Raw genomic sequence first — 23,863 nt, forward strand, 5'->3', positions numbered from 1 at the left:
TTTCTCTGGGTACACCAACAGGACTGAGATAGGTTTCAAAGATCATCACTGAGCAGCTGCAGTCATCTTTAAGTCAGGTTTAGAGATGGCCTCAGGCCAGCTCTGGTAAAGCCTGCTGTGAAATAAATAGCTGGTCTCCAAAACATTCCCAATACAGTATCTGTATTTTCAAAAAGAACAATCTAAGGTGTCTTCCCTTACTTTGAAAGTTGCACACCAGAGCCAGAGACATCAATGTTTTCACAGGCCTCTGTAATATTACAAAAGGGAAGTCCAGATCCTAGACCTCTGAGGGGAAACTCAGAAGACACTCTACCCATCAGTGCCTTGTAGGATCTGGTGTCTTCGGCTGGTAATAAAATCTACAATAAAAGGGTTGTGGTGTCCTTCAGGGGAACATTTCGTCTTATGGTCTAGGATTCACTTGCGGTGACAGGTTCTCGTTGAGGGCTTCTTCATCCACGTTTATACCACATAATGTGGCATGGTGCTCTTTTTGTCCCTTGTACTCTTGGAAAGGGTTGTCCGGACATTTCTGTGAGGCTGACTGCTATTGATGGCTGTTTTTGTTACTGTATGAACTTTGGAGTGCTAGGAGACCTCTTCTTGTGTTCTTTCAAGATTTGTATCAGCAAGCTGACATATTTTTCTGACCTCTTTGGGGCCTCTTGGAAGCACGAGTTCCCTTACTGTGACTGAGCCTCTCTCCTGAGACACCTCATTCCTTCTGTTTGCCTGGTTCTCTAGACACTGATTTACTGTCCTTTTCTTCTGTTTGCTAAAATCCTCATCTTTCCTATCCATTGGGCAACATTCCGAGATTACCACAACTTTGTCAGCTGTGATGCTGCTAAGTTTGGCAATGATGGGAGTGACAAGACTGTGACAAATGATTTGAGACTGGATTCATGAACTAGCTCATGTATGGGGGAAACCCAGTATTCCTAGGAACCAGACAGATGTTCCTTCAGAATCACTTCACAAATAGTAATGATTACTTATGGAAGCCAGAAAGTGCACACCCCCTGAAGCAAACATAAGTTAGATGGCGCAAAATATAATTTACAAAAAGAAAACACAGTCAACAGATACACAGTATGCAGTAAAGTGAATACATCGATATTCATCAATGATGCACAACATATGCACAGTAATATTGCAATTTGTAATACAGGTAGGCGCTATTTATCTACCACAACTGAGACACTCTTGTTATCAGTTTACATACTCTTCGAGCACTCAAGACATAGGCCACAAAAAGGCTAGGGATCACAAGGCGTTGGCCCAATGTCACATGCTTGTAATACTGCAAGTGGAGAAAGCAGAGCAATATTAGGTGCGTCCTATCATGCTTGAAACCAATGATGATCCTCTGTTAATTCTAGCTCTATATTCAGGAATTTAATGTCTATTCTACACCATGTTGGAGTTGAAAATATTGAACACAAGTATAATCCATGTACTTCCTGCTCAAATGAGCTAGGAACACTATAACTAAACATATATTATCTTGATATCATAGGTCTATGGATCCAAAGGCCCTCTGCAAGCCAAGTTTCAAACTCAAAAGTCCTGGGGCCGTCAATCCCTAGCGATTATTCCAGAACTATAACACCAACTCATAAATTAATACTTACAAAACTATCTTGACTACCAAATTACAGCTACGCACTATTAGAAGCATCTTTTAAGAGCACAAGCTGACAACTGTCAACGAACAAGAGACGTGGAAGGAAGTAGACTGCATGACCAGATTGTGCACCAAAACCCATGTAATAGGATTGTTGCAATTTGCTGACGTTGCACGTAGGGTTACCATATAATACTGCTTGCCCCGCTTCCAAAAATGTGCAAACTTAATTCATTTTATGCAATGATCCAATGTTAGGAGGTTACAGGATTCAACTGCTTTGCATAGCTTGCCTTGAATTTTGAAGGACAAGTAACCTATCTTTGCTAACGTCTTATCTGGTAAAGACAACATCTAGTTACAGATTCCTTACCTTCGAATTTCCTTCCAGGCGTCAGACTGGATCCAGCAATTTTCTGAGTAGTACCCCTGCGTGCCATTAGGTGGCATCAATCGGCTCAGTGTCTGTTGTCGTCCACGCCAGATATGATGTTGCGGGTCCTAAATAGGCACAACGCCTGCACGCTGGCATCGGTGTCTTTTCACAACATTCCATGCCAGTAGCACACAGCAATGAAGGACACTGTCTATTGGTGTGTTAAAACTAAGGCCCTGAAGGTGGGGTCCCTGTCCCTAGAAATCAGTTCGTAGATCAGGGAAGATGGATGGGCCTGTAAGGAACCTGCAACTAGATATTGTATCTACCAGATAAGGCGTTACCAAACGTAAGTACCTTCTCCATCTGACAGAGACTTCTAGTTGCCCATTCCTTACCTTTGAAAAGATACCCAAGCAATACAATCCCCAGAGATGGGTCTGCAAACTAAGATCATACTAGAAAGTCCTGCAGGATTGAACAGGCAAAGTACCAGCCCCTACGGAGCTGACTGTCCAGGCAGTAGTGTTTGGTAAACGTGTGCGCACGTTGCAGCCTGACAGATATCAAGGACTGGAACTCTGCGTGCTACCTCAGTGGTCACAGATGTAGCTCGAGCAGAATGAGCACTCAAACGCTCAGGTGGTTGCTTTTTGGCCAGTGCTTAGCAGATTTTAATGCAGAGTACAACCCATGTGGAGATGGTCCGCTTCTGCACTGCCCGACCTTTCTTGTCACCTACATAGCCTATGAAGAGTTGATCTTGTCCTAGAACTCTTTTCTACGATCAAGGTAGAACACCAACACTCATTTTTGGGTCCAGGCAGTGGAGTCTCTTCTCTTCCTTAGAAGGTTGTGGGGGTGCGTAAAATGTAGGCAGGTTGATGGACTGGCCTACATGAAGGGGCGTAACCACTTCTGGCTGAAAAGAAGCCCTATTGCAAAGCACCACTTTGTCCAACTAGAAGTCTCAATCAGATAGATTTGGATTCCAATTGTAAAGTGTATCCTCCAATGTGACTCATCAGCTAGAAAACCCGAGGCAAAGATGATTTGACACATTAGCTTGTTCTTCTTGGTATCATGCTCCTTAAGTTCCTTTCGAGTTAGTGTGATAAATTCATGATAAGAGGCTTGTTTGCACTGTTTGTGTGGTATACCATTATTTTCTGTGACAGTTACCATAAATTGAATCTTGCTTTGCTGTTGCAATTTCTTTAGAGCCATGCCTCAGCAGCACACTTAGGGGCCAGTCTCAAGAAAGGAGTTCCAGAGCACTCCAGTGATTATGCCCACAGTCTAGGATTGTCAAAGAGAAGTAAGCATTGATGACTTCAATATTCAGCTCCACTGGTTCCATCATAGAATTTTCAATAAGACATTGAAGGTTGACATTAATCCACCTCGGGCTATATTCAATGATTTTTGTTACTGCAGTCAGGACAACCTTTTCAAGACCGGTCATGCAAATGCAAAAAGGTTGGATGGCAGACTAGGTAATAGAGGGATGATAATTTAAGAATTTGAGCCACATGGTTTGACATCCAACTCAGAGCAATGGTTGCTGATTTTAGACTGGAAGTGATGTCACTAAACAGGCGTTCCTCAACCTTAATTTTGTTATCAAAGGGTAAGTCACACAGGACAAATCTCTAAACTCATCTCGCTTTCTCTACCAGAAAAATAATTTACTAACTGTTGCCAAACTTAGCTTATGAACAGGATAATCTTTACAATATTTTACTTTAAAATTTAACGAGAATCAACGGACCCATTTACATCTCTGCCTATAATGTAGGGGGCTTCATTTAGCATAAACGTGAGAAATGTACACAAGGAGTTATTGGAACATTCACAGTATCCTTAGTAATTGCTAATTTCAAGCTGCAAACAGAGTAACAGTGCAAATGCAAAAGAATAATAATAACCAAAAGTCCTACTTTATGCATGTAAAAGATTTGAGTTTAAAAACTTAACTAAGTGAAATATCAGTTTAAAGACAAAGCAATACCATAAGAATGCTCGGAATGCACAAAATGCGGATAGAAAACACACCAGAAAGAAATACCCACACCTTGAAAAGCTATTCGGTGTAGTTTTGGTGCTACATATGAGGAATCTTCCTCATAAAGTCTTAAACATGAACTAAATATGTTTAAAGCCTTCACAGGATTATAAACATACCTGACTATGCCCCATGCTGGCAGCTGCTGTCAGGGCTTGTTGGAGAGCAAAGCTTTTTCTAATAGAATTTTGCTGGCGTGAAGGCACCTGCCATTCGATGTTGAGCAAATACTCAAGGATGGAGCAATGCCCTTTTAAAGCACAATGAACCAAAGCGCACTGCCCTTTCTTGTCCAAATGATCAACCTGCATCACAAAAATATTCATTTAGAGTTCATACATCATCTATATAAAACTACTGCAGAGGAAATTATTTTGAATAATCCCACAAATAACACATTTTTATTGTGCAATAGGTTTCACCATAATTTGAATGGTTTGAGCCCATTGTAATGCGTTTCAGCCTGTAACATGATTATGTATTAAGATACATATTTATTTTTAAATATTCAAAATGAAAAGAAATAAATTGCACAATTTACTTCATTTATTACAAATATACCTGTAAGAACAATGGATTATGTATTCTACCCAGGCGATTTTGACTTCTATTTTCCACTGATGATATCCAGATTTATAATCTGTGGAATTCCACCTTTCAAATTGTTTATCTGAAGCTGATCAATCACAACATGCAAAACAAATTGCTTATCAACTACACACCCTTCCACAGCTCTTTGTTGATACTCTACAAAATACACAAGGTTTTCTGACTTCTCTTTTGTGAAGATAATGCATTTGCAAACATTTCAACGTGTGGCAACTGTGGACAGGCTCGACTTACCACCCTGCCACTCTCTACCACTGCCTGCAGCAGTATTTCCCTTGATTAAAGGGGCAGCATGAACTCAGCACGAGAATGACAGGGCTTTGGATAGATATCCGCACAGTAGTGCCTGCATCGCTTGTTCATGACCCTGTTCCCTCGGGAGACGGTATCGCAGGATGGTCTCCTCACTGAGGAACCACATGTCAGAACCAAACACACGAACAGTACTGGCAAGGGTCTTGCAGGGTCCTAAGCATACTGGTAATCCCAAAGATTACTCACCAAGAACAAGCATGCATCCCCTGACAAAAGGGGCATCCTGTGATTCCCTTGCCAACACCAGGAGCAAATGCCGTACAAAAGAGAAATTCTCTTTTGTACTGCACACCTTGGCATAATCATGGTGATCAGGCCAGTCTTCTCCTTGCTGGGACTCAGGGAACTATAGTATTCTTTGGGCTTGGAAGAAGAAAATGAAGGCTACCGCCTGCTCTAAGCTGAAACGCCGACACACCAACACCCTCCCGCTTTCCCCAGGCAAGGTTAAAATCAGGCATCAAGTGTTGAAACTTGATTCTTACAGGGTGGGAATTTGGCAGGCAGCTGAAGGGGAAACCACAGTCTGGTTGGAGCTACCTCTATTTTTTTCACTGCCTTTTAATTGGTAGCCAGACTGCAGGTGATGGTACCATGGCAGAGACGATCATTAGCTACTGCCCACCTCCACCAAACTTTAAATCAAACCCTTAAAAGCTTCATAAAAGCCACAATGAATTAGCAAGGATAATCCACTGAAAATACCTGCAGAATTTATCCTTGGCCACTGTGGTACTGACAGGGATGGCGTGCACAGCCACAGGCCTGCAACCAGGAGTTCAGTAATATAATATTCCAAATTCCCTGTTGTCAATATTCAGGATTGGCCAGCAAAGTACATACTTTGAGATTGTCTAGGGGATCCTTTTTACATCCCAAGTCTCATTTCCCAGGGGTAAACTGACAGTTCGAGCACAGATCTCCAATTTTCAATCACTATTGCCACAATGTGCACTCTAAAACAGACATGGAAAAACACCTTCATGGCACAATCTGCAAGCATTTCCAGATTCTACCATGGTCATTAGTAACTCAAACTCCTATTAAAAAAAGGGGAGGTAAGGAAATAGAAAAGACTCAAACATACATATGTAACTTGGGTCCATGAAGAAAATGTGTCATGTATTCGGGGAAACAGTTGGCTCCAATATATCTAGTAAGTGGACTATTTAGAAGTGATGTGTTTTCGCTGTACATCAATACTGACAGATGGCATCATTTTTCTCAGAAAATAATTACATTGTCAATATTAGGAATAGATAGTTTAACTATTTTATGATATTACTTGGAACGAAACAACTGCAAACCATTTTTATTCAAGGACCACCCTAGGATAATAAATGGTGTTATAATAATACCAGTATCTGACCCAATGTCCTATTTAACTACATATACAAATATTCCTCTTTATAATGAATGTTATAAAAGGTGTTTATCCTTAGTCAATATTAGCAAAATATTTTTTACAATATCCTGGTGTTCCATATCGACACAACTTTTAAGTGGAGAGGTTATGTTTTATGTTCTTTCCTCCTCATTTAAGTAATTAATCAAACACAAATGTTATTAATAAACTTAATTTATTTTGCAAGATAGTTTCACCCCAACATGCAATAACTGACTAGACTGGCACCATATAACTTAGAGGAATATTTAATATGCATTTTGCCTCCATTAAAATGTGCATATCATTTCCTCAATATTCAAACCATAATTATTATTATAGATATAACTATGATCATGTGTCACAGGCTAAACGGGCTGGGAATGAAGTGACCTGCTCCATCTACAGCCACTAAAACAATAATGTACTGTAACATACCTTATGGTGCTATAAAGTATTTTCTTGAGAAGGTTTTTCAGGGTGCCATCTTTAAAGGGATTGAAAGTACCATAATATAAGCAGTCAAGACTTTGATGAGCACAAGAAATGAAGGGGAAAATCGAGCACTGAGGTAAGACAACTCAAGGGTCACGTAAGCGTGAACAATAGTGGAATAATGGGCTTTGCCTTCACTTACTCTTGCTCCCTTCTTGCACAGCAGAGATACAATATCGAAGTGCCCAGCTGCAGCAGCGAAGCACAGTGGTGTCATACCATTTTCAGATACACCCTCCAAGGATGCTCCAAATTCCAGCAAAAGGTTGACAACTTCTTCATGACCAAGGTGAGACTGAACACAGTGTATTGGAGCATTATTTAAAACTTCAGTCCTGTAATTCACGTTTGCTCCTCCTAAGATTAGAAGTCGGCTCACCTGCAAACACAAATTTAAAGTGAGACATTAGCACAAGCCGGGTGCTCTGCAGTTTGTAGCCCTTTTGATTAGCATGTCAGGACAACCCAAATTCTTCAGTGAGACTGTGATAGTGTCATATTTAAAATTACTAATAATGAAATTTACTGTTTTCTTCTTAGTCCTCACATCTTGTTACAGATAACCTACATTTTTAAGTTCATATTAGTAACTCTTTCACATGCAGAAAAAGGCCTAAAAGCGCGATGCAGATTACATTTTACTTTTTCATTTCATATATGCACTCTAACTGCGCCTCTAAGTGTTTCCGTGATGATCTCTCTAAAGTTGTGAAGGACTGAATGGCTGCTTCAAAAGCATGCTTTTATAAATCTTGCCATGTTAGTGGTTTACTTTCTTTAACTCCTATCTCCTTTCTGGCATGTTATTTTTTACCCTTCAAAAGCATGCTTTTATAAATCTTGCCATGTTAGTGGTGTACTTTCTTTTACTCCTATCTCCTTTCTGGCATGTTATTTTCTACCAATTGCTTTTCGAACATTTCATGCAATCTCATCTCCCAGGTATTCTGTGGCTTGTGCTCCTAGAGTTTCTGTTATGAAGCACACAGCGCTTCCATTCTACTAATCAGGCACTTTAACATACAGGCAGATGCAACGCAAGCTCCCACTACCTTAGTGAAGTATAGAAAACAAAAGCCAGAAGGCATGGGGGAAATGCAGATTGTTGCAATTGATACGGGTGAGTTACATCAAGATGTTAAAGCAAGCACAAGTTCAGCATATATTTCGTCAGACTTTTATTTTAGTGACCGCTCTTAGCAGAGTACAGTGCAACCAATTCTGTAGAGCAAGGGAGAGGGTAAAAATGTTCTACAAATGAAGAATTCACACTTGGAAAAACCTATGAGAGCAGACGAGACCTACAACTCGGAGATTCATTGTGTTTGAGAAACAGTTGTTTTGAATTCATCCTATAGCAGTCGTCTGGTTTGCAATATTAGCAGGAAAAAAAAGAAAATGCAATAATAACCCTCAAGAAGAAGTGCTTCAAATTATCAGCTAAAGAGCAAAGGGAATCTAAAAACTGAGAAAATCACCTGCCACTTAGGATGATAAGTACCATTTGCATGCCTCAATCATATTTTGACTGGAGTTGATGGTGACCCCTTCCATGCCCAAGAGGTGCCAAAATACTGGAAAATATTTTTCTCTTACAACAATTATTTATTTTTCAAATATCCTTGATGGTCTTCTTCAGTTGCTATAATGTGCACAAATGTGAGTGTGTTTTCATACCGAGCTTGCATGCATAGTTAAGGTGTATATACTTATTTTAAGGTATTTGTTCAATTTTAAATACATAATAAAATGGATCATGTTTTAAAAAGAAGTGAGTACCATAAATGGACATAGTGAGGGCATCACGAGTCACTTTCCAGCTCTTTGACAGTGCAAAGACTTTTGGCCTAGACTCTTGTGTCTATAAGGTCACAAAACTCCTTGGTGGCTTACAATATCTTTACTATGCACCCATGAGAGTGATTTAGAGAGTGATGAAGCCCCTGCTTCACTGGTGAGGTGGAAGTGTCAAATGTGAATGTTGCAGAGCTTCCTACCCCACAACTATTGGTACAGGTAAATTAGTAGTTTCTTCTGAGCATAAATATACTATAGATTCATATGCTGTGCATGGATGTGTTACTTACGTGGCGAACAGTCCTAAGTCAGAGGAGTAAAAAAACACATTTTAAATCAGAATCACTTACTTCTTTCTCTCTTTGAGACGCCATACCTGCACAGCAGGTTTTATTGAATGTGTGCACTGGTCACTAATTAGCTCCTTCACAAATATCATGAATGTAGACGTTGGTAATATATGCTAATGTTTTTTGCCACTTAGAATGCACCTTTGAGTTTAATTCTAAGTTTCTTTGTACAATGCATTTTGTTATGCTTCTCTTTGCAACAATAGTTCCTCTGACCTGCGGTGCATGAGAATTATCACGTTTTCTTTACTGTTTCTATGTCCTCTATTTAGCGCAGGATCACACTTCTAACAGCCAAACTTTTTACTGTTTGTTTCATATAGTAACTAGATATGACTTATGAATATATTTTGGATTTATTTTCATAAATACTTTATTCTTAAGATTTTGAATGTATGGTTCTTGAGCTGTTAACGCCTGATTTACCACTATATCTGGACAGTGAAGTAGACACATTTAAAGCGTTTTTAAGTCCAATATTTCAAGTTGCTTTATGATTTGGTTCAAAAGGAGAGCTCTCAGACTTCCTCAGAATGTGTACATTCGAAGCTCACGCAGGCACCGTATGTGGGGGATACATTTTACTCCACCAAGTAATCTTTTATTTACTGGCATGTAAAATGCCAATCCAGCGCTTGTGTATAGTGCAACTGCTGATGAATGCAAAGCAAAGCATAAGTAACCATCTAACAAATGTTTCTTATCTTTTGTAACACTCCTGCAGGTGGATACTCTAACATCAGATTCGTGGCGTTAGCATATCCCCAAGTGGCAGACCAGACTCGATTCTTTTTTCAAAGAAGTGTTAACAGGCGCCGCTAGGAAGCATCACCCTGCTCCACACTTGCTCCAATACCGCCCTAGCAGTGACAAAGTAGAGCAGCATGTAAGCGCCACGCCTGTGCTTTGATGACAGTTTCTATGATTACCCTTTCAATGTCCTCAGAGGCTCAGCGTGAACAATTGTTGGTAACAGTGTGTTGAATACTAAGTTGGGACATTTTCAGATGTTAAAAAGCGACCACTACACAGTATGGGTTGGGAGGGAGGGCAGTGAGGAATCTGCAGTTAAATAAAGTATTCATGAGAAATGGCCTTACCGAAGGTAAGCAACTTGTTATTCTGATGGATAATGTTAATTGCAGATTCTTCACCTTAGAATAGATAACAAAGTAAGGTGGAGGATCTGTGGAGTGGGATCAGACCAAAACTTCCCACATGGTCTAGTGGGAGAAGTGACCTTCCTACCAGAACAGACTGTAGAGACAGTAGTGCTCCAAGAAGTATCCACTGAGGCCCACTTGTTAGCCCAAAAGATGGTAAGGATAGGCACACATTTATCCCAGTGCCCGGCATAAATGGACTTTGCCGAAATGTGCCTGGCAGCATGGATGACATCCACCACTTCAGTCTGTAAATAAAACGCAGTCAATTGCCGCCGCTCAATCTCCAGGCATGTAGGTGTAGATCTGGGTGGAGGACCCTGGGCTGTTGCAGAGGCAGGAGGTCTTCGCAAATTAGCAGCCTTATAGGAGTATAGATGCTCATGCACACAAGTTCTGGGGACCATACTCTTTTGACCCAACACATTTCACTAATCGATATTGAAGTTTTTGAGAACTTGAGGAACGAGAAGTAGAGATAGAAAGGCGTACAGGAGTCTTGTGTTATATTCCAGCCCGAATGTATGTCCTAATGAGTATTCTTGTGGAAACTCCAATGTGTAAAATGTGCTACACTGTGTGTTCTCAACAATAACAAAAAGATCTAGCCATGTTCTACTCACTGTTGCAAACCACCCTATGCTACCTCGGGATTTAGGCACCACTGTGATCTGTCTGACGACGCTTGCTCAGTTACCTGCTATGGCATTTACGGACCCTGCCAGGTGGTTTGTGATCAGGAAGAAGCCTTAGTGTGCCAACCACCTCCAGTGATGCAAAGACTCCCCCACTCCACCCTTCTTGTTGCAGTACCCATGGTGGTGTCCCTGGGAAGCTGCACCAGTCTCCCCTTGATGGACAGCAGGAATGCCCTCAGAGACAGCCTGTGGCCCATAATACCAGAAGACTGATGTGGGACTGCCATCAGCTGAAACCCAGAGTCCTCTGGTTTTGCCCTCCCCAGATGACCTCTCCAGCCCAGGAGCGTTAAGTACATCACCACCAACAATTCTGCATGAGGAAAGGAGAGAAGTCTGTTCCTGGACCAATTGTGCTTGAGCAGCCACCACTATAATTCTCAAAGCATCTCTTCCAAGACCTGGATGGCATCGGTAAGACGGTCTTGATGATGGGCCTATTGGAACTTCAAGTTCCATAGCACAACATGCATGTTCCACTTGGCATAGCTGGTGAGGAGGATGAACGAGGCTGTGATTCAGGACCGACCCTTAGACAACAGGATCATAGCCCGAAAGTCCTGGATTCATTGAGGCAGATTAAAAGCACTGAACCCGACTGTGTCCAAGATCGTCTGTCCACCACCCTTCCCACATTCATAGATGTTCATTTCGATTCAGTTTGTGCAGCTCTAATTCCCAGATACCTCACACTAACAGTCAACCAAAGGAGGCCTGACAGTGGCAGTCGTTCCAGCGCTTTCCCTCTCAGCTCCCCCAGAGAGAAGAGTGAGGACTTGGCATGATTTTCACAGAGCCCCAAGACCTCCCCAAATTTCCGCATTGCCCCCAAAAGGATGGGCACCGAATAATCCAGTTGCCTAAGATATACCAAGGCGCCATAGGCGTTAGTAAAATTACATTCAGTGTCTTGCCTACCTGGATACCCCAAGGATACCCCAATGTGGCCAAGGTCCCATCACCCTCCTACGCATACTCGCCAGAGGTTCCATCAAGTGTGACTAGGAGTGGTGATGGAGGGCAGCCATGTCTCACCCCCCTTTGCAGGTTAAATCTCTGAGGTACCATTTCACCTGCTCTGACAGGCGCCCCTAGTTTAGTGTACAGAAGTCGCATCCAGCATAAATATACATGTGGACCAGCCCAACCTTTTTGAGTACCATCAGTAAGTACACCCATTCCACCCAATCCAACGCCTGTTCATTATCCAGGAATGCCAGGGCGTAGGAGGAATCCTTCAGATGTGGGGCATAACAGACGCCTGATTTGCAAAGTGTATTCCGTTTTGGGATACACCCACACTGGTCCAAGTGGATCATTGAGGGAACGTAGCCCAAAATGCACATCGCCAGCATCCAATAAATAGTTTTACATCAATGTTCAACACTAATAATAGGCAATATGATGCTGTCTCAGTCGGGTCTTTTTAAAATCTTTATTTTTCAGTTTTATCATAAATAATACAGCAGCACTGAGTGAAATAGTAGGCATGCAATCAAGTGCCAATGGTTCAGGTAAACATAAGGATGACCAAACCAGTCTTAAGAATTTTCTGAGGCTCCAAGCACAGCACCTCCTGAATTGGCATAACCAAAATGGTTACTTAGCAGTAGGAGTAGTTTTGTAGCTTGAAGAGTTTTTTAGATTCACATGCTATGCATTATTCCGCCATCTAGTGTTTGGGTTCGGAATTGTCTCTTTTCCCTTTTTTTTCTTTCTCTTGGGCATTGTTTACCACCATTTGGTGCTTGGTCAGTCCCCTGTGTGATGTCAGACAGCGCCCCTGAAGTTAGTGTGCATGGTAGCCATCTTCAGATTCTTTTTACATTGTGTTATTCTTTTTTTTGCTTGCTTTATGTACATAGGACCTCTTTCCCACCTGTTTGTCCTGTTAGTTCCAGAGAGGTGGGCGGGTCGCACGAGAATCCAGAAAACTCTTCAGGCTGCAAAACTACTCCTACTGGTAAGTAACCATTTCGTTTTGCAGCATGAATCCCTTTTTGGATTCACATGCTGTGCATTAGATTATGTAGCGGCTTCTTATTCTTTGGGTTAGTTGAGGTGAAATGATGAGTTTGCAAACAGGTGTAGTACCTTTTGTCCCACTTGATCTTCTTTATGCGTTTGGATGTCCACACAATAATGCTTTGTGAATGTGTTTGGGATGCCCATGTTGCTGTGAATGCTAGTGTTGTGCCCTTTTTCCTTGTTGAGTGTGCTTTAGGGCGGTGAGGTAGACGTTTGCCAGCCTTTGTGTAGCATGTTTGGATTTTCTCCACAATCCACTGTGCGCAAGTTCCCTTTGTGACAAATTACCCCTTACTGGATTTGACGTACAAAACAAACAGTTGGTTCCCCTTACAGAACTGTTTGGTCTCCTCTAGGTAATATATTAGTGCTCTTCCCACATCAAGAGTATGTAATGTCCTTTCCAACTGTGTTTGTGGATTCTTAAAAAACAGCACCTGATGCTTTGGTTGACATGGAATTTGCTCACTACCTTAGGTAGGAATTGAGGATTCGTTCTGAGGACTACTTTGCCCTTGTGAATTTGAATGTATGGTTCTTGTATTGTTAGCGCTTGAATCTCTTACTCTTGTTAGTGATGTGATTGCTACCAGAAAAGTGGTGTTTTATGTGATGAACCAGAGTTCTGCTTTGTGCATAGTTTCAAATGGTTTGCCATCAACCGCATCAATACCGTGTTCAAGCTGAACATTTGAGCTGGTGCTTTTTGGGGGGTGGGGGGGAGTGAAGGGGAATTCTGTTGGATCCCACCAGGAACCTCTTTATTACAGGTGCTGTGAAGAAACTTTTACAAAAAGCACCCCTACTGTAGGCCAAGATTGCTGCCACATGTATCTTGAGAGAAGAGTAGTTGATTCCGCTGTCCAGTAAGTGTGTGAGGTAGGCTATTACCGTTTCCTGTGTAGACAGGTGTTCTTTTCTGTGCACCATAGTATGTTATTTTTTCCATTTTGATGTGTATCATATCTTGCCTTTGGCTTTCTTGCCTCCTTTAGTATTTCCATGGTTCTAGGTGGTAGGTTTAGGTGTCTGAATTCTATGCATTCAAGTGCCATGCTGTTAGACTGAGTGTTGCTGATTCCTGGTGGAACACTCATCCTCTTTGTATTGTTAGAAAGTCCCATTCCACTTTGATCTTAATCATTGGTCCCTTGGTATTATGTTTGAATACCATGTTTGTCTTGCCCATTGTGGGGCTATTAGGATGAGATTTGTCCCTGGTTGCCTGGCCTTCTCCAGCACTCTTAGTATTAGAGGAGTTGGAAGGAAGGTGTAGGCAAAGCTCCCAGACCAGTTTAATGACAGTGCATTCCCCTCTGATTGGGGGGGGTGGAATCCTGGAGGACAAGAGTTGGCATTTTTTTTGTTCTCTGCTGATGTGAACAATTCAATTGTTGGTGTGCCCCAAATTCTGAAGAGTTTTTCTAGTCTCTCTTGTTTTGTCTTCCATTCGTGTGTAGTGCTTTCTTGTCTGCTTTGTTAGTCTGCCTCTATATTGTCCTGCCCCAGTAGGTAGACTTTTTGTAGGTTGGTCCCTTGCAGTATTACCTATTTCCAAATTTCTTGGGCTAGTTTGCTTAGTGTAAAATACTTTATGCCCCCTTGTTTGTTTAGGTAGTATATAGTCTCTCTGGATTAGTATGGTTTTCCCCGATAATTGTCTTGAAAAGCTTTCAGGGCAAGTGCCACTATTTTCATCTCTAGGAAACTGATGTGTTTGATAGCATCTGTTTTGCTCCACTGGCCTAGATTCTCAAGTCATCTGTGTCTGCACCCCATTCCTTATGAAATGTGTCTGTTGTGATGGTAACCGGCAGAGTTGACGTCTTGAAAAGTCTCCCTTTGGTTACATCTTTGGATGCTCACCACTGTATCTTCTTCTGTATTCTCTCTTTTACAACCACTAGATCCTCCCAATTGCAGGTGGTTTGTATCCAGTTGTTGCCTAGCCATTCCTGGAATGATCGAATGTGGAGTCTTGCATAGGTTACGAGGGGGATGCATGATGCCATCATGCCCATTAGTTTCATGACTGTCCTCAATGTCAGAGATTGACCCTTCAGGTAAAGGAGAGTTTTCTCTGTGATTACTTGCACACTCATCTGAGTAGGGTATGCATGTGCTTTCCTTGCATACAGTCCGGCTCCTATGGCAGTCTTCTGTATTTGCGGCTTCGGGGATGATTTTTTGTGGTTTATGCTGAAACTCCGCTTTTGCAGGGTTGTGATCACTGTTCGGGTATCTCTTTGACATTTTTCTTTTATATGTGCTTTTATTAGGCAGTAGTCCAGGTAGGGATCCAGACAGATCCCCTTCCTCCTTAGGAATGCTGCAACAGTTGTTAAGCATTTTGCAAAGTCCCTTGGTGCTGACTTTATTCCGAAGGGGAAGACCTTGAATTGATAATGAACGTTCTTGAGTTCAAACCTGAGGTATTTTGTGTGTGCTTGATTCATCGGTATGTGTAATTAGGCATCCTGTAGGGGCTATGGTTGCCATGTAGTCTCCCTTTTGAAGGACTACAATTATCTCTTGTAGGGTTGTCATCTTGAAATGTTGTGCGCAGATTAATTTGCTTATGGACCTGAGGTCCAGGAACGGCCTTAGTGAAAGGTCTCATTTTGGTACCAGGAAGTAGTGCAAGTAGTTTCCCTTGTTTGACTCGTCTTTTAGTACTCGTTCTATTGCATGTTTTTGTAGGAGTTCTTTTACTTCTTTCCTCAGTTGCACTAGTTCTATTCTCTGGTATCTGTTCTTCTTTGGTGGGTTTGGTGTTGATAGGTTTGAGGGTTCTAATTAGTAGCTGTGGTGTACCACGTTTAAAACCCAATTGTCTGTGGTAATCTTTTCCTATTCTTGTGGTATTGTGCTATTCTGCCTCCCACCGATTTTGTGTGTGGGTTTGGGGGTATTTCTGAGTCACTTGGATGTTCCTCCCCCTCTGGGGGCTTGGCCTCTTGCTCTCCCCCTACAGCAAAAGGGCTGTCTTGCAGGGTGTTGGCATTGCTGGGATGCAGTAAGGTGTACTGTTTGTTGTGTACTCACCTGGGGCTGTCACCCTGATGTAAAAGATCTCCTTCCTGTGGCTCTTCTGAGGGTGTTTCCTCCTATTCTGAAGTTGTATTAGAGGGCCCCCATTGCCCTTGCTGTTTTATTGTCCTTAGTTTGTTGCAAGGACTCTGCTACCTCTTGGCCAAACAAAGCATTTCCATTGAAGGGACGGTTTATGGTGGAGGCCTGTACTTCCAGCTTGAACCCAGAGATTCTAAGCCATGCTCGCTCATTCCATGGTGGAGGAGGCACCCCTGGCCCTCAGCCAATGCTGAGACGTTTCTGGCTGTGCCCTCCTTAAGTCAGCTCATAATGCAGCCGAAAGCCGCTAATGGGGGGGGGGGGGAGAGACACCCATGGATCACTGCTGACACAGTAGGCTCCTCCGTGCTCCGCTAGTCCAGGGAGGGCCAAGGATTCAGTGACTGCCTGAGCAGCTTCCCTGGCTCATCTCTCATCACTGTGGGCCACCACAGTATACGCTGCAGGGCCACATAGACCACAGTCAGGGGATTCTTCTTCCCTGTTGCAAATTCGGCCACAGTGTGGCAGTAGGTGATGGCAAATCACAGGGTGATGCAGGATTTAGGGGATAAAACTGGCTGGCTGGCTGAAAACTTGGGTGCTCACATCCGGTCAGCCATGTTCCCAGGTCACGCCCACACCTCAGTCGGGTCTATACCCGGCTTTGGCAACATCACCACCTGTGCCTCCCACATTGAGTTTAGCAGACTCCCCACAGACATTGTCTCATTCTAGACTTCCAACAATTTGTCCGCTAGTACTCCAGCGCACCTCTGATAGAACTCTACCAGCAGCCCGTCACCTCCTAGCACCTTTACTGTTTTGAGGCTGCGTATTGCTGCTAGTATCTCTTCTCTAGCTAATGGTCTCTCTAGTTTTTCTCTATCCTCCGCCTTCACTCTGTTTATTGGTACTCTCATCAGATATTGCCATCCTCCCTTCATAACATTCCAGGGCTGTGGTTAATAGATCATTTGGAGATGGGCTGCAAACATGGCATTAATGGCCAGTGACATACAAACCAGATTCCCTCACTCCTCCTTTTTATAGATAGCAGCGGGGCTTGACATGTCTCTTGTATGATCTCCTGAGCCAACAGTACTAATGCTTTATTCGCCCCCTCCCTCGCATGTAGCCTGTTGATAGGCCTTAGATATAAATTTGTCCAATCTCCTCCAATCAGCAGCAGCTACTTTTTCAGTGCCCACAATTTTTGTTCATGATTATCTACGCTATCCTCCAATTTCTTCTTAACCCCATACATGGTTTTCAGGCATTCCCTGCTGAGTACCACGTTCATGGTCTCCAAATCTATTGCTCTACCACCTGCACTTCCTCAGTTCTCATCAACGTAATGAGTCAAAGTTTGACTGACAATGGACTTAAAAAGAAAAATCGGGTCCGTCAACACCTCTGCTCTAAGTCTCTACAATGGTATAGCTGGTCGCCCTCACCCAAAGTTTATTCCAGTCAGTAAGGGAGGGTGATCGGATATATATCTGGCCAGCTATGCTACGTCTTTACGGTTTGCACCAATGTCCAGAAACAAAGCAGTAGTCTATCCTGCTATGTGTACCGGTTGCTGGGGTCTAACAGGAGTAGGGCCTCTCCTGGGGGGGGTGTCTTTGCCACCAGATATCTACCAATCCTAGTCCTGTGAATGTGTCCCTCAGTGCCCCTGTCAGTGCTGGTTTTGTGAAAAGCCTAGGTGAATCTCGGTCCAGGCCCCAGTTTAATTCATAGTTACAGTCTCATGCTAATACCAATTCCGCCAACAGATACTCAGTGGCGTCCACTAGTCGTTTACCGTAAAACTGTGGGCAATACAAATTTGGTGCGTAGACATTAATCAGGCAGATGTTTCTACCATCCAGTGCACCAAACACAACCACGTACCTGCCATGCAAATCACATTTGTGGCCTTTATCACTAAATGGGATCCCCGGGGCCACCCAGATCTGTGTCCCCCTCGCAACTCTAGAACAGGAGATGGAGTAAAGTTGACCGTCTCCATCTCTTTCATAGGGCATGTATGCATGGATGCATTTGCACCACATGCGTTTCCTGCAGAAAAGCTATTAAAATACAATAGCAGTTCATGTAGGCATGTACCCTCCTTCTCTTTTTCACCTAACCGAGCCCTCTGACATTCCATGTGAGTATTTTGGTGGTGTTACGTGCCATTTCTAATGTGACCTCCATCAGCTATTTTCCCACTGCTGACGTCTGCTTGATTTCCATAGCCCCATCTCCTCTGGGCACTTCAGACGCAATGAAGCAAACCACATTATGAGCAGTCTAAATGCTCCTTAAACTTAACTTTAACACAATACTGAATTCTTCCCTTCCCACCCCTTCACCCAGGCAGTACAAGTAACAAACCCTCCCCTGCAACTCACAGTTTGTGCCAACTCATCCATCCCCTCCCTCTGAGATCAACTAACCTCCTCCCCAACTAGAACCCACGATGCGCTAGCCGTAATCCGACCAGCTGGAGCTGCAAGGCCATCGGCACTCCAGCCCTCTCACCCTCAGCAGCAGGGTCACTGTTGCACCCGCCAGCAAGACATATTCTTCAATAAATGTACATTCTCCTATACATACTGGGCACCCATCTTTCAACGTCCTTACCTTCTCATACCGTTTTACCTCTGGTTGCATTGATTATCAGAGCAGCATCCTTCAACAAGACGGCCCCACATGCACACCACCCAGTTCCCCAATTAGTAGTCCTGGTACTTTATGTCAGGCTTGCATCGGAGCTGTCACTCTCCCACCCTGGATCTCCCCTGTGTTCTGAGAATGAGCCTCCTGTGTCCTGCACTACATTTGTGCCTGCAAGGGTACCATCAGGGCAAATCACAATTCAATACATCATTTGTGAGTAGTTCTGGCTTGCTGACGACATGATCCACCCCTTCAACCGTGCAGACTCCTGCACTGCATTCCAGCGATTCTGTCCTCGTGGCGCATCTCGGCCCAGAGTGTCCCCAGGCAGCGGGTCCAACTTGTCACTCTCTTCCATCAGTGTGTAGAAAAACAGTGCTTTCCCTGTGTGCACAACTCACAGTTTAGCGAGCAACAACAGGCTATATTTTACACTACGGTACCAGAGCCGCCGCTTAACTGTCAAAGTTTTTATGCTGGCCCTGCACTTTAGTGACCTAGTCCGGAAAGACAGACATGTTACTACCTTTGAACTGTGGTGGGCTGTGCACCTGAACATGTTGCAAAATAATGTCCCTGATTCCTGAATTCAGACTTTCAGGCGATGATGGCCCTAGCGGGCCCCCCAGTGAGAAGACCAACACCCTATGCAACTGCTAATTTTGAAAATATTTGTCAAACTTCTTGGGTTGCAGTTCCTGCTCCATCCAAGCTTCCAAGAACAGCTCAGCAGACTGACCCACTGATTTCTTGGGGAACCCTACGAAGGGCAAATTATTTCATCTGGATCTGCCTTTAGCATCCTCCACTCTGTCCTCCAGTACTGATGATGCTTTGAACAATTTAGAGGTTCTCTCTTTCGGCACCTTCACTTCACATTGGAGCTTCAAGACCGTGCCCTCTGTTTCCATGACCCTATCTGCAACTTTCCTGAAATCTGTTCTTGACCCTTGACTGTCTCCTGCTCATGTGTATAGTTATCTATTTTGTTTCTGACTGTTTGGCTGGTTTATCTTTCCCCATTGCAACTTGCAGATTAGGGCAGCCCAGAGAGTCCACAGACATGAACCACCCCAGATCCCCTGTGCTCAACCGGTAGGAACAGCGCCAGCAGCTTGTTTCCCTGCCAGTCAGTTGTGGCTATGTTCCAGTCTCCTTTGGCCCCCTCCTATGGTGTTTTTCTCTATCCATCTGCGTTGCGGCTAGGGGAGATTCCCAAGGCCAATTGGGTCACTCAAGCACTCAAACCCACCGTACCCACTGGGGTAGATTGGTTCCCCCATGCTTAAACTTCCTGCTCTGGCCATTCCGACCAAGTCAAATACTCACCATCTCACTCAAACAGGCACCCGGGTCCGAGGTATGCCGTCAATTTCCCCTGTCACTTGCTTTGCAGCACTCTTGACCCTCAGGGTCACTTTCGTATCACTTGGGGAGGCTGCCTCTATGCCTATGTAGACCACATTCAGGTTGCAGATGCGTAATTCTGCTCTTCACAGGCTCCTTCACTCGTAGGGGGGCCGCTATGACCAGCGAGCCCCCCCACACATTCTGGGTGCTTATCAGGGTAGTTTTAGTAGTACCAGGGCACCAGATGCCACAGGATTATCAGCATGATCACTGATTGCGACAAGAGTTACTGGAGACATGTCTAGTCTGCCATGACCCCTGGCCAAGCCATCTGGACCAGCTTAAACATATTCAAATTGTCCTTTCATAGGAAGGCATTTAGGGGTGAATGGTTCAGGCTAGGCCTAAGGCCCTTCTCATTTTTGGGGATAAGGAAATAGCAAGAGTAATAAACCCCTTCCTCATACCGTCTCAATGGGGGTCAACAGAGAGCAACAAATACACCTCTTGTAAGTGGATGGACAGTGTTCATCTGAAATTTGTTCTGGTATGTAACAATAGTGGGCGGGGAGGAGAGAAAAGGCAGGGCATAGCCATTTTTAGCAATCTTTCAGACCCATCTGTCACACTTAATTGGATAGGTGGATTGCCAACAAGAGAAGATATGTTGAATCCTGCATCTACAATGCAATGGTTGGTCAGCCTCCACTCATTGCAAGCTAAGGGGATTAGTTAGTCTTTGTTGGAGAGAAGGAGGAATTAGAAGCTTGATGCCCCTGCTGGCTCACACACTGCTGGCTAAATCCATGTCCACAGCTTTGAAAAGACTGACCTGTCTGGGAAACCTGTCTTTGTCTAAATGCCACCCCTATAAAATAGCCTCTAAACTTTCTTAACTGATGAAGAAACTGTTGGTAGAAGTCAAGAGCACAAAGGAGAGCACTGTAGCACTCAACCTTTGAAGTGTTCCAACACTGAGCACAAGCTTTCTCTTTGAAGAGGCTGGACCCATGGCCATTATGGAGGCCGGTACATGGTCGGAAAATCCTGTGGACCACATCCATGCCGGTCTACAAAGGACAACACTGGTATTGACCAACCTAACCAGGCAAACCATAATATTCACACCTGCTCAGATAACATATTTGGCCCTGTCCTGTCTATCATGTATTATCTGACCCAAAGATACCCTAATATCTGCTGGGGCCACTGGCAAGACCTCACTGGCCACGTCATGTCCCAAAAGGCATTTGTGTGGCAACCCAGCAGACAACCTATTTATTGACTGCAGTGCTAGACTGGCGGAAGAAAGTATGTGCTTGCCAAAAGCATCAATTCTCTTGGATTTAATATACAGATAGGTTTGGAATTAGTCTTTATTCACTTTACTGGTTGAGATCTGCTCAATAAGGCTCTCTGGTCTGGGGTGTTAGGTGAGAAAGTCCGAGGTCACCAGGCGCTGATCTGTGATGACTAACCATCTGTGTATTCATAGGCTGCAAGAACAAGGCTTTAAACAAGCCCACATCAAAGTATCTTTGAGGGCATCATTAAAGGGAAGTAAGGGCTGAGAAGTTGCTGGTCCAGGCTGCAGAATTTCTGTAAGAACATTTGTTTTAGTCTTGATGAACGGCAGCTCTAATTGTATTGCCTCAACATCCCTATGTACCATTTCTGCAAATGAGGCATTTGCTTCCATTGTTGACCCTAGTGGGAAGTCCGATTCGGTCTGAAGAGAGGTGTCAAGCCCACTGTTGTTCTGTCAGTCAATGTATAAGGCATCATCAGTACAATGAAGGAGGCAACCCATCAATATCACTGTAATCATCAACAAAAGCCTGGGGTGCCCCCTTCTCTGGCACAGGATCAGACTCAGAACTACAAATAAAATGGAGCCACTGCTGGAAGTTGCAATGTGGCAGACATTGGGTTAATCAGGCTGCATGATGACCTGCAGCTCTTTTGTGATTTCATAGCCCAACTCTGGTTGGGCTCATTCTGAAGTTGGCTCACGGTCCAATACTGGCATCAAATCATCCTCAGACATTAGTGGCATCTGTTCCAGTGGCAGGAACCAGTGTGGATCTTGGGGCTGGAGTATATGTTTCTACCAGCACTGGTAGAGCCTGGTAACAGGTCTCAAGGGGACAAATGGCCCTGAGAAGTGACCTGTCACCACCAAGATTAGAGGCCACTGCAGTTTTATAATCCTAAAAGCTTGCCGAACTGAGGCAGAAGGGAAACATAGACTCTTTAAAGGCCTCAATCCTAGAGGAGAGACAATGGACCATGAAACCCTGGGGCTTGAAAGGACCAGTTGAGAAATCACTTATGTGGCAGGAGATCTTGAAGTGAAATGAACAATGTGATGCCCTCACACTGTCTCTTTGGAGTCAGAGTGACAGGGTAGGGTATTTCTTTGCTTTCATATGTTTTAGACTAGGTACTTCCACATACTGAAGGAGTTCAAGCACAAAGCTGAACAGTCATGGGAGAAGCTTTGTGACTAGGACCAGCTTCAGGGACATGACATGCAGCATGAGCAGGATTGAATTACTGCTTATGAATAATTGTGTTTGGGGGCGTCCAACCTCATGTTCCATTTTTGGACTACCTTTGGGTGCTTGAGGATGAACTTGTGAGACAACTTAGAGTCCTGTCATGAGCCAAGACTTCAAAGACACACCTCATGTGGGTCCGTAACAGACAGATATCGGCATCCTGCAGTCATGGCATAGCTTGCAATTGATTGTTTTCAGTGGGGACATGGTTCTCTAGTACACTGTGAAATAATTTAGAAGTTGTTGAAAAACCTGAAAACCCACGAGTTAGACCCAGCTCCACGAAAGAAGGAGCATAAAGAAAAGAACTTAGGTCAGGATGCAGGGGTGGCACGTATGTACAGCTCCACTCCATCACTTTCAGGTTGGTATGGAGCCACACACACCATGCAGGAGCACTGCTATGAAAACATTTCCTATATTTGGTCTGCCACCTGGGAGATATTCGAAAGTGGGGAATCTGCAATTGGAAGTATCAATCAGAAGCAGGATATATTCAATTTGATGTGACTGAAAACACTGACTGGCCATCACCTAACAAAACTTTCTATTTGCTATATAACTAGTTGCTGGCCTTCTCGTTTCATGGATGGTATCCATACATTTTTGAGGTAAGTTACTGTGTTGAAACTGCAAGACTTCAGTAGCCTTGCTGCCAGGTTTAATCCTTTGGGTCACGAGTGGTACATATTTGCAACTCCCATTGTGGGCAGCTGCTGCAATACAGGCCACAGCACCCTCTCTTTTTCGGTACACGGTCATAAGGTGTGAGTCACATGGCTGTACATCCCACTGTTGTGCTATGATTATTCCTTTCATCTGTGAAACCATGCACTAACTGATAATTAGAGTTTTGAATGATATACAGGAGAAAACGCGTAAGTAAATGTCCTTTACAAATTCACTGACATGCAACTGCATTAGACTATTCATGTTGGTATCTTAAGGCAAAGCTTTATCATTTTGCACTGTTGTTATGATCCAAATATATCATTGCTTGTTGTGCTCCATGTTAAGAAAATGTGTAACAACATTTAGATTCAATTATCATTAATGTGAAATGCCTGTTAGTGCTTAACGTCTTGACCTCAACATTTGGTTTGCCTTGAGGGCATTAGCCACCAATGAAATTTGGTGTTGAATTGACTAGTACCAAATGCCCGGTAAGAACACTGAAAGCATAAGGAACTTTGTCCTTTACTCCTTGTTTGTATAAAATATTGTGTTGTTGTCTGTATGGATCTGCACTACCTTACCTTGTATTGGAGCTCTATAATACAGATATGCTTGATTACTTTGT

General features: G+C 43.5%; 1 protein-coding gene across 2 annotated transcripts in view; it reads right to left on the reverse strand.

Moving 5' to 3' along the window:
* The window catches only part of TANC1 (tetratricopeptide repeat, ankyrin repeat and coiled-coil containing 1), a 736,024-nt gene that overhangs the window by 227,790 nt on the left and 484,371 nt on the right, over positions 1 to 23,863 (reverse strand). For both annotated transcript variants that reach the window (XM_069225129.1, XM_069225130.1), the window contains 2 exons: positions 7,017 to 7,253; positions 4,191 to 4,376 (listed from right to left, as the gene is read on the reverse strand). In XM_069225129.1, coding sequence (XP_069081230.1) covers positions 4,191 to 4,376; positions 7,017 to 7,253 — 423 coding nt within the window. The remainder of the gene's footprint in view (positions 1 to 4,190; positions 4,377 to 7,016; positions 7,254 to 23,863) is intronic.

Source organism: Pleurodeles waltl, chromosome 3_1 (assembly GCF_031143425.1).
Source record: "Pleurodeles waltl isolate 20211129_DDA chromosome 3_1, aPleWal1.hap1.20221129, whole genome shotgun sequence".
In the NCBI taxonomy this organism is placed as follows: Eukaryota; Metazoa; Chordata; class Amphibia; order Caudata; family Salamandridae; genus Pleurodeles; species Pleurodeles waltl.